This window comes from Pinus tabuliformis, chromosome 3_1, assembly GCF_031772625.1.
Source record: "Pinus tabuliformis cultivar Carrire ecotype Pingquan chromosome 3_1, CPIR1, whole genome shotgun sequence".
Taxonomy (NCBI): Eukaryota; Viridiplantae; Streptophyta; class Pinopsida; order Pinales; family Pinaceae; genus Pinus; species Pinus tabuliformis.
Genome location: NC_142301.1, coordinates 142,928,741 through 142,941,062, shown reverse-complemented (window position 1 = coordinate 142,941,062; position 12,322 = coordinate 142,928,741). Strand labels below are relative to the sequence as shown.

General features: G+C 36.4%; 1 protein-coding gene across 1 annotated transcript; it reads right to left on the bottom strand.

Moving 5' to 3' along the window:
- Positions 1 to 11,195: 11,195 nt before the first annotated feature.
- On the bottom strand, positions 11,196 to 11,992 carry LOC149186210 (histone H4-like). The gene has a single exon (XM_089412591.1). The coding sequence runs from the start codon at positions 11,930 to 11,932 to the stop codon at positions 11,621 to 11,623; it is 312 nt and encodes a 103-aa protein (XP_089268717.1). The 5' UTR covers positions 11,933 to 11,992; the 3' UTR covers positions 11,196 to 11,620.
- Between the last annotated feature and the right edge of the window lie 330 nt (positions 11,993 to 12,322).

Sequence of the window (12,322 nt, the reverse complement as noted above, 5' to 3'; positions counted from 1 at the left end):
TCTCCATCTTCTCACCTTGTATCTGACCGGGGGGGAAATGATGGTCATCTACAAGCTTCAAAGTCACATCAAGCGACCCTGAGCCACAACCTGCCACACCAGTTTCAGAGTTGTAGCCAGAGACAAAGATGCCCTTGAACATGCCTTAAGTTGGCAATCTTAGACACTTCCTCTAGCAGAAGACTCCAGCTTCTTTCCAGTTTTGGAAGAGTTCCAGGAATCGCAGAGTTGTTGGTCATCCTTAAACCATCACAGATTAAGGACACTTCCTCTAGCAGAAGACACCAGCTTCTTGCCAGTTTTGGAAGAGTTCCAGGAATTGCATTAAGCATTCCAAAGTTGTTGGTCATCCTTAAACCATCACAGATTAAGAACACTTCCTCTAGCAGAAGACTCCAGCTTCTTGCCAGTTTTGGAAGAGTTCCGGGAACTGCACTAAGCGTTCCAGTGTTGGTGGTCATCCTTAAACCACCGCCCTTTATACCAACATTTCATAGAGCACATTCAGCCTAGTGCTGCCATGCATTTTTTGCACATTTTGTATTACAGCTCTCTTCTTGGACTCATACATAACCCTTCGGATTAAGGGCGAGAATGTTGGACACCTAATCCTAAGTGGGTTAGTGTGGAAATCGAATGGACAAAAGGAGTCCAAGAGACCTTGGGATCTGAAACCCAAGAGTCAGATATTGTACTATAAATGTAAATCAATTGTTAATAAAAATAGCATTGCATGATTTATCCTTCATATCTTTTGTGCTGTCCATGTGTGTTTAACAGATTTATACCTAATTCGCAGAAAACAGTGTTCGATTCATTCAAAGTTTGCTAACAAATGATGAATCTCGAAAACCGGTCAAGCAATTTTCGGTTTTAATTGGATCTGCAATCCGCTTTCTTAAATTGGCGGTCTTAGTGCAGAATGCATATTTGTGGCCTTTTGAGAACTTTACTTTTTCTCAAGGCATGGTCCTCCTGATGGATTGAAGTCGCTCTATAATCTGAGTCCCTTAAGTTTGAGAATGCCGAGAGATGATTTTAATGGCGGTTCTGGTATGAAGTTGTGCTGTTGATTTTTCAATATATATTTATGATGGCAGTTTTGAGTATTGCGTTGTAAGCAGTTTTCAAAGGGCTTATGTAAGCAGTTTTCAAAGAGTTTATTCATCATTCTGAGTATTGCGTTGCTCTTCAAAGTGTTTATATACATCAATCAAAGTGTTTGATATTGCACACAGTTTTCTTTTGAATGATAATGCTGCATTGAAAAGTTATCATTTCTAGCAAATATTAGAGGGATTTGAAGGCTGTAACGTAAAGATTTTTTATCAGCAGAAGTTCTTTTTATCAGCAAAATTATTTTTCTATCAGCAGAAATAATTTTTGTTACAGTATGCATTCAAGAGAAAGAGGAAGATATTTCAGAGGCAGGGGGGGCAGACATTCTCAAGCAGAAAAAGTAGATCTGCATTGCATTCGCTGCAAACGAAATGGATCACATGATGCTTCTACATGCAAGCTACCATGGGACAAAATTGAGCAGAGTAGAAATCAGCAGAAAGATAAAACTGATGACACAGACAAAGGTAAAGCACCTAAATCCGCTCACTATATTGAGGCACAATGTAACATTGGAGTAAATGAAGATTTGTTTAATGCTTCACTTGCTTCTTCGAAAAATCACTGGTTGCTTGATTCAGGAGCAACCTGTCATATGACTCATAGGAAAGATTTTTTTGAAGATTTCACTGACAATGTTGATGGAGCAGTATATTTTGCAGATCAGTGAAAAATCAAGCCATCAGGGCTTGGCACAATCAGGGTTAAACTGCCTGGTCTTCCAGACTTTCTTCTGGACCATGTTCTATATCTCCCACAGCTCAAGAGAAACTTGTTGTCCCTGGTCCACATCCGCCAGCAAGGTCACTCCATTCATATGTTTGATGGCAAGCTTGAGGTAAGAAAGGCATCTGACCACTCACTTGTCATGAGGGGTATAGAAGAAGAAAGACTTCTTAAACTGCAATGAACTTCTACTTATGCACAACATTTTTCATATATTTCTCATCATGAAGAAGGTACACTTCCATCAAGTTTATTATGGCATGCTAGATTTGGACATTTAAACTATGATAGTCTCCGCTTGTTGAAAAAAAATGGTGTTGCTGGTTTGCCTACAATTCCTAGAAAACATAAGCAATGTGATGCTTGCATTCTAGGAAAGCATAGCAAACAGTCTTTTCATGATTCACATTCAAGAGCACATAGAAAGCTTGAACTCATTCATTTAGATTTATGTGGTCCAATGCCTGTTCCTTTTGCAAATGGAAATAAATATATCATGACATTTATTGATGATTACACCAGAATGTGTTGGGTTTATTTATTGAAGAACAAATCTGATGCTTTTCAAACATTCAAGAATTTTCATAAGTGGATTGAAAATGATGCACAATCTCATATTGGGTCTATTCGCACTGATAATGGAAAAGAATATACATCAAATGAATTTGAACATTATCTTCGCCAACATGGGATTAAACATCAAACAGCTGTGCCTTATAATCCTCAACAGAATGGTGTAGCTGAAAGAATTAACAGAACAATTTTGAATATGATACGATCCATGTTTTTCTTCAAAAATGTAAAGACAATGTTTTGGGCTGATGTTGTTCTATGTGCTGCATATATAAAGAATAGATGTCCATCTAGTGCTATAAGAAACAAGACTCCTTATGAATTGTGGTATGGACATATTCCTTCGGTAAAACATCTCAGGATCTTTGGTTCCACCTGTTATGCTTTAATACCAAAGGTACATAGAAACAAACTTGGTGCTAGAAGTCGTAAGTGTATCTTCCTGGGGTATTCAAACACATCTAAAGCATACCGCCTCTATGATGAAGTAAATAAAAAGTTTGTTCTATCTAGAGATGTCATTTTTCTTGAATCATCCAAATCTGACAGTGTTGTTGAGCGGCAACTTGATCGCTTGGATAAATTCACAAAACCGAAATCATTTCAAGAGTTTGATAATCAGATTCCACATCTTGAAGGGGGGATTCCTATACTAGATCAACATGTGGAATCTTCTTCTGAAGAACAATCTCCCCTGCATGACACTCCAACAACGGATGATGCTTTAAGTGATGTAATTGATAGAATTGGAAGACTCAATCTTGATTCAGACCCAACTCAATCAACAGAGCAGCCTGGACCATCTCAGAAAGGTCCCCCAAAGTGGCTGACAAAGACACTTGAAAGTGTTCATCCTGATGAAATTGGAAAAACAGGAACCATAAATACAAACCGACAAGATGGAGGTGATGTAGATAACTCTAATTCACCTGTTGATATGGATGTTACTTATGATTGTGAATTGAACTTGTCTACAGATTTTGAACCAACTTCCTTCAAAGAAGCTGCTTCTCATGATGAATGGAAAGAAGCGATGCAGAAGGAGTATGATGCCCTCATAAAGAATGGCACTTGGAAGCTGGTTGATCCTCCATTTGGAACCAAACCAATTGGCTGCAAGTGGGTCTACAAGAACAAATACAAAGCTGATGGCTCACTTGACAAGCACAAAGCTAGGCTTGTGGCAAAAAGTTTTGCACAGAAAGAAGGGGTCGATTATGAGGAAACTTTTGCCCCCATAGCAAAATGGGCCACCATCCGGACACTCTTTGCACTAGCTGCTCAGAACGGTTGGAAAGTCCATCAAATGGATGTAAAAACTGCATTCTTGAATGGAGATCTAAAAGAGAATGTTTTTATGTCCCAGCCTAAAGGATTTGCTGTGAAAGGACATGAACATAAAATATGCAAACTTGTGAAGTCCTTGTATGGCCTCAAACAAGCACCACGAGCTTGGTATGAAAAACTAACTGAGCATCTTCTGAAACTCAACTTCAATCATTTTGATCTTGATGATGCAACTTTATTTGTCAAGAAAGTTGGCAAAACAGTGGTATATCTTGTGGTATATGTAGATGATCTTTTAATGACAGGGAACAATGAAAGCTATATTGCATCCATAAAGAAAGAATTAGGAAAAAAATTTGAAATCACTGATTTGGGCTATGTTCATTACTATCTTGGCATTGAAGTAACCCAACATCCAAAGTCCATATTTCTTTCTCAAAAGAAATACATTGGAGATTTGTTAAACAGATTTGGCATGACAAAGTGTAATCCTTTTTCTACTCCAATGGAACAAAACTTGAAGCTCACATCTATTGAAGGAAAGGAATTTGAAGATGCAACAAAGTATAGACAGCTTGTAGGAAGTCTCATCTACCTCACTATTACCAGACCAAACATTTTATTTGCTGTTGGAATCCTTTCCAGGTTTATGCAAAAGCCTTGTGAGGGACATTGGTCTGCTGCAAAAAGAGTTCTAAGGTACTTGAAGGGAACTCAAGACCTTGGAATCAAGTATACACAGGTGGACGACTTCAACTTGATTGGATACTCTGATTCAGACTTCGATGGAGACAAAGAAACTGGGGTATCTACTTCAGAATATGCTATGAGTCTTGGATCAAGAGCTGTCTCCTGAAGATCACGCAAACAATCAGTACCAACGGATTCCACAACAGAAGCAGAATATGTGGCAGCAGCTGAAGCAACGAAAGAAATTGTGTGGCTCAGGAAAATTCTTGAAGATTTGCAATTAAAACAAATACAATCAACTCCACTCATAATTGATAACACCTCTGCAATAAAGTTGGCCAAGAACCCAAAGTTCCATGATCGTACTAAGCACATCAATACTAAATATCATCTGATCCGACATCATGTTGAGGCCAAAACAATCCATCTCCGTCATTGTTCCACAAACGAGCAAATTGCAGACATCTTCACCAAAGCGCTTGGAAGAGAAAAGCTTGAAAGATTCAGAACGATGCTTGGACTCACCAACATCCCTTCAGATTAAGGGGGGGAATGTTGACACCTAATCCTCAACGGATGGGTGAACTGGACAGTCATCAAGAAGATGAACTGATCCGTCATATTTATGTATATAACTAATAGTTAGCTAATGAATAAAGTAATCAGATTTTTATTCCACTCATTCATTCTGGAGTTACCCTGGCCTGACAGTATAAATCTTAAAATACTTTGGAAATGCGAAGAGTTTTCATTTGAAATACCACATACTATGGTTGCTACGTTGATCGTCCCTCTGCCTAAACAACTCCCTCCACACTTTGACACTGCAATGTGGAACACTATCTCCCCAACCTCCTTCCACATGCCTGCGATGGCCAGAATTTTGTAGAAGCAATCAAACAAAAACATATTTACCCATTGCCAAACTTTGCCCGCTAGAGCTCTATACTTGGTAATAATCATGCCGATTAACGTCTTTTCTCATGATGGCTGGTACTCGACCATAAGGGAGAGGAGAGGACCCTTTAGGGAGCTCGACTGATAAAGACCTTTAGGTGCTCGACCATTAGGGAGAGGAGAAGTCCGACCAACCTTGAGCCTTCGGCCAACCTTGATCCATCGGCCAGCCTTGATGGTGGGCCCCATTCGGCGGCAAGCCGCAGAGTCAATAGGAGTAGTTGAATCGTGATGGCTAGTCGGCAGCAAGCCACAGAGTCAGTAGGAGTAGTTGAAAAATAATAACAGTTGATATAGTTTCTATGGCTAGACTGGTGTATAAATAACTCAATTCAATGAAATGATTAACTTCCTTTTTTACAATTCCTTTCCAATTTCATTTGGTATCGGAGCCAAGTTTTGATCTTGGAACTTATGGGTTATGGGCCCACCACGCTTCCAATTCACTATGAAGGAAAACAGTTTTTATATCTAACTGTTCACATTTTGAGTCTAAAGCAGCAACAAGACCAAAAATTACTTTAATGGATGACATTTTAACAACATGCAAGAAAATTTCAGTGAAGTCAATACATTTTTTTCGCCTTTCCATCACATTCATGCTTAATCATGTAAACCCATTAGTTTTGCAGAGCTTTTCTACCTTTTGAAAGCTTTACCAACTCCCAAGTTTTATTTTCCAACAAAGAATTCATTTCTTCTTCCATTGTTTTTTTCCATTATTTATTGTGCTCATATTTACAAGCTTCTTGAAAACAATTAAACTCACCTTCATGATTTAATAAGATATACTTTGACAGAGGATACTTTTGTGAAGGCTTATGAGGCCTAGAAGATCTCCGAACCAACTCTGGTGGTGCATTATTAAATTAAATCTCCTGTAAAAGTTTCTGCAAGATTCCTTCTTATAAGTGTTTATCATTTTCCACTTGTTCTTCCTACTCCTGAATTTGTTGTCCATTTTCTTGCATTGGTGAAATGTGAGATGTCTAAGTGTATCAATTCTAACACATTTTTCTTTCTGTGATGACCACCTCTAAGTAATGAAATGCTTCTTTGTCTCCCATATGTACAATGCTCACAAAAATCAAGATTGTAAAATTTCAAACCTAATAATAAATTTTTACTAACAAAGATTTTTAAGCCCTTCTCGCTCATGTGACCCAAGCGCTTATGCCACAAATCTATTGAATTTCTTTTTTTTTTGTGATAACAACCAAATCTGATTTTCATATCAATGCCTTCAATGTGTATAATGTTCCTGTCTTAAGTCGGCCACGACCAATACTCCTTTGCTAATTTTCCAACCTCCTTTTCCAAAGCTTGTGGAAGATGAACACAATAAAAAATGGAAAAAAAACAATAGAAGAAAAAATAAAATCCTTGATAAAAAATAAAACAAACAATAGAAGAAAAAATAAAATCCTTGATAAAAAATAAAACTTGAGAGTTGGTAAAACTCCAAAAAGATAGAATGGCTCTACAAAACAAATGGGTTTAGAGGATTAAACATAAAAGTGACCAAAAAAAAGGGGGGTAGAAAGCAAAGTTGGTAGCCAAAAAATTTGCCAAAAAAAAGGCATTGACTTCACTAAAATTTTCTCACGTGTTATTAAAATATCATTCTTGATCTTGTTGCAGTTTCGGACTTAGAATGTGAATAGTTGGATATCAAAATTGTTTTCCTTCATGTTGAATTAGAGAAAGAAATTTATATGGAGCAGCCAAAAGACTTCATAGAAAAAAGCAAAAAAAAAAACCTCGTTTGCAAGTTGAAGAAGAGACTCTATAAGTTGAAACAAGCACTTCAACAATGGTACAAAAAATTTCATTCATTCATGTTGGAACATGGTTTTCACAAATTGGAAAATGATCATTATGTCTATATCAAAAAGTATGATCAAAAAAAGTACATCATATTATTGTTATACATGGATAGCATGTTGATTGTTGAGCATGATAAAAATAAAATCAATAGGTTGAAGAAAGATTTGGACAACAAATTTGCAATGGAAAATTTGGGACCAACACATCAAATATTAAACACGAAAATTATGTGTGACAAAAAAAACAAAAAAGTTGTGGTTGTCACAAAAAAAATATATCAAAAAGGTGTTTGACAGATTTAATATGAAAGATGCCAAACCAGTTGATACACCCCTTGCAACCCACTTCAAGCTAAGCACTAAATTATGTCCTAGTGATGACAGAAAAAGAAGCGATGAGCAAAATTCCTTATGCTTCAACAATTGGCAATGTGATGCATGCCATGGTATGCACACAACCAAACATATTCAGTGGGAGTAGTGAACAAATTCCTTGCCAATCTAAGCAAACAACATTGGCAAGCTTTTAAAATGGACTATGATATCTCAAATATACTAGTCATTATTGTTTATGTTTTGGTCATAATGAAACTATGCTTGAAAGATTTACAAATGCAAATATGGCTTGAAATATGAACACCAAAAAATCCACTACAAACTATCTGTATACATTTGCAGGTGCAACAATATCTTGGGTGTCAAAGCTACAAAGAATAATAGTCTCTCTACAACAAAAATAGAGAATAATAACTCTCTCTACAACAAAAACAAAACACATAACTGCAACAAAAACTTGTAAAAAGATATTGTGGATGCAACAATTCCTAAGAGAAATAAGAATAAAACAAAACAAGTGTGTGCTATATTGTGATAGTCAAAGTGCCATTCACTTTGACTATCAATGTGACTTGATTCAAGATTTTCTTCATTCAACTTCAAGTCAAAGAATGTTAAATATGAAATCATCATAAAGACTCCAACACCAACCTTGCTATAAGCAACCACTCTAACAATCACACCAACATTAAACAAACTCCCACCTACCTTCATTGACTTGTAACCTCATTGTGTTTCACATGCAGAATTATAGATGCTTCTTCATGTTCTATAAATTTATATTTTCTTTTGCCAAGGAAAACAAGCCAAAGGCCAAGGTCAGTTGTGTAAAACAAGTGTGATTTCTGTTCTCTAATTATTTGTTTTATTTTTTCTATTGTCTGTGATTGAGTAGTGTATATGAGTGAATAATTCTACTATTGCCCTCTAGTTCTAACAATACCCAAGATAACAAAAAAAAAAAACCAATTTATATATTAAAAAAAGAAAGAAAAAACAAAAAACAAAAAGAAAGAAGAAAGAAAAAGAGCCAACCAAAGGTCAAAAACACTGAATTCCATTCAAAGCGCCACTTTCCAATAAATAATTGAATCGTATATGGTTGATAATATCTTAAAACTTTTGAGCAAACGTCAATAACGTAGCCATATAAAGGAGATACCGGATATTCACTGCATTGCTACAGATATGGAAAGAAGTCTACAATGATGTTCAGTGCTTTAGATGATGAAAAACAAAAGGCCCAAATTGTGAAACTTTTTCACATGAAATTTATGACATTAGATCAAGGTATCTTAAAACATAATGATTATATATAATGATGATTGCGGTTTTGGCTGTATAACAAAAGTGAAGCTGGAATTTCATTATGTTCCAATATTTGGTTGTCTAGCATAGGGAGATTAGTTCTAACCAAAACTGTCCTGGAAAGCATGCCTATGCGTTGGATGTTCATTGTCCATATCAACATCCCAATCAAAAATCAAATATTAAAAATATCTTTAATCTAGCTCCTGGTTTCCTTACCGTGAAGGTCTAATAAGAAAAGTTTACAAAAGTGAACAAGACGACATTAGGGGGAAAACTATTCCAGCATGCCTATGCGTTGGATGTTCATTGTCCATATCAGCACCCCAATCAAAAATCAAATATTAAAAATTAAAAATTAAAAATATCTTTAATCTAGCTTCTGGTTTCCTTACCGTGAAGGTCTATTAAGAAAAGTTTACAGAAGTGAACAAGATGACATTAGGGGAAAAACTATGGATTGGAGGTTAAAAGCGATGAATAGCTGACAAGGTCTCAATGCAGCTATAAATTATGGCAGAAATGTTTGGTCTCAGGCCTCGAGTTTTGACAGGGGATTTTAATCTGCAAGGGACAAAAGTCAAAGAATAACAACACCAATTTGTCAGAAGTTTAAACTCTCTGAACAATATAATTTATTTATGTAGGCACAAAACTAAAGGTCAAGAGACAATACTGCACAATATAGGAGCCTATTAAGAATACTTTGTTGTTCAATCCAATCAAGAATCAGTTCCTGGAGGCCAAGGGGATATTTGACGTCCCATCCTTTGCACATACCCTTGTAAAATTAATTTTTTGGCTGATCATTTATTAAAGGAAACCACATTGCTTCAGGAAGCACCCTTTATTAAACGAGATCATGCAAAGTACACAATTATGAGCTTTTCAAAGTTTATTGTCATGATGCAAGATCTCACAGCCCTAGAATTATAATTTGTTAATGGTGGATTATATTGATGTTGTACTACTTATTTTTTCTCTTTTTCGAAAAACAGCATATATTTTATATTTCATATGAAATCAAAAAGTGCGATACATACTTTACAAGTGAAGAAACTGAGTTGAAAATGAAGTCCCAGACAGATTATGAATTAAATTATATTTGAACAAGATCAAACAAATTAAAAAACAAAACAAACAGTACATTATCTTTAGATAGCTCTAAGATAAAAGTTAACTCAACATCTAATAATAGAATTTCTTTGGATTTAACAATGACCATTATTTCAAAATGAGTTTTCAATTCAACCTTAATACAAATAATTTTGCTAAACTGCATAAGCCTTAAGCTCACTCTCTTATTTGCAATGGAAAAAGAGTGCAAACAGATTCAAGTATTTGACAACTCCAAAATTGTCATCAGACAGCTCTATGTCACACACATTCTAAAAAAATCTGCTCGAAAAGACATTTATGATCAAATCACATTTTGAACATATTATATGTGGTCACATTTACAGGGAGAAAAGCATCAGTACCAATCAGCTTAATCACATTTTGAACATATTATATATTGTCACATTTACAGAGAGAACAAGATCCAGGCTCATGGATAATCAATGAGCTCAATGGCACAAATCATTCAGTATTACCATCACCCTTTTATGGACAGAACTAGAACCACTGGATACATCAGCACTACTATTTCTGGACACCACTGGTTTCTAATATACATCATATGCACAGTTTTTTGAATATATGTTTATAACATGAGTGACAACAATGGCACTGCTACTTCTGGACACCACTGGTTTCTAATATGCATCATATGCACAGTTTTTTAAATATGTTTACAACATGAGTGACAACAATGCCACTGCTATTTCTGGAAACCACTGGTTTCTAATATGCATCATATGCACAGGTTTTTGAATATGTTTATAACATGAGTGACAACAATGGCACTTCTATTTCTGGACACCACTGGTTTCTAATATGCATCATATGCACAGGTTTTTGAATATATGTTTATAACCTGAGTGACAACAATGGCATAGGCACAGACATCGTTAGTTTTGTATTTGTATTTTTGGGTTTTTTTATGGTATAGGAACTCATAGCTATATGAACTATTAACATGGTTTAATCACTTAACTAAATAGTTTAGACATTATTCATAGCACTATATGTAATTTTCATTTCATCATTAATAGAAATTAGGATTTTTCCTTGCGATAAAAAGACACATCTAACATGGCAATATCTTTCACATTATCATATATTACTAGTGTTTCATTTTGCCACCATTCTAAATAAAAGCCCTTAAGTAGACTCTTCCACTAAAACATACCCAAAAACTTTTGAATCCCCTACAATTTAAATACAGACACAGCACATTTAATTGCTAATCTATATTAATAGACACAGGGCTGGGCTGGATGCAGAAAGAAATCAAATATTATACCATTGGCACGCTAGAAACACCGAGTCACTTCAGACTCCATTGAAAGAGAAACCCTAGGATGCAGCACAAAGATACTTGAAATAAAAATAGGTACGAACTAATACCTCGTATTGGAAATACCCTACTGATCATTCAGCAGGCTCAGAAAATGCACAGAAGTTTTCCCTAATGGGCCAAACTGAACCCCGAGAAAGAAAAAAGTAAGAGTTTTGGAAAATACGCCTTCCTCACAATCCGCACATGCATAGTTGCAAGGGAAGCAGGGCCTCAGACATTCGCCGGTTAGAACAAGGTTACAATCTCACAAAGAGGCAGAGGGTGGCGTCGAAAGACACCATAAATAAGTAAATGAGTGATGACCAATAGGAGAAATGAGTAACAATCCTACTTATCAGCCTCCGAACCCATAGAGAGTTCGGCCCTGCCTCTTTAAGGAGTAGACGACATCCATAGCTGTTACGGTCTTTCTCCTGGCGTGCTCTGTGTATGTCACGGCATCCCTGATCACATTTTCCAAGAAAATCTTCAAGACGCCTCTGGTCTCTTCATAAATGAGACCGCTGATACGCTTAACGCCGCCTCTCCTGGCGAGACGCCTGATGGCAGGCTTAGTGATGCCCTGAATGTTATCTCTGAGAACCTTCCTGTGCCTCTTGGCACCTCCCTTCCCTAAACCCTTCCCTCCCTTTCCACGACCAGACATCCTTTCGTCGCTGACTGTCTGCCCTGTCTCAACCAAATGAAAGTGAGGATTGGCGATGAATTGAATTGATGCAAGGGAAGACAATATATATATAGATACAGAGACTATCTCACACATGTTTCCCCGCTTTAATTCAAATACCTCACATCAACGGCTGAGGTCTCGATCCGTTGCATCCCGATCTTCTCCATACGATCCGTCGATGAAATTTCATCAACGGCTCCAATTAAATCGAGAAGAATTGCTTCGAGTCTTCCTCACAAAATGTTTAGGCTTCTTAAAACCGTATACTTAGGGGACTAAGATGCGTCGAAGGTTTTTAAGGGTGTTTTTTCAATTTTTTTAATCCAAATTTTATAAAAATAGTTATTATACTTGTGGAAGAAAGTG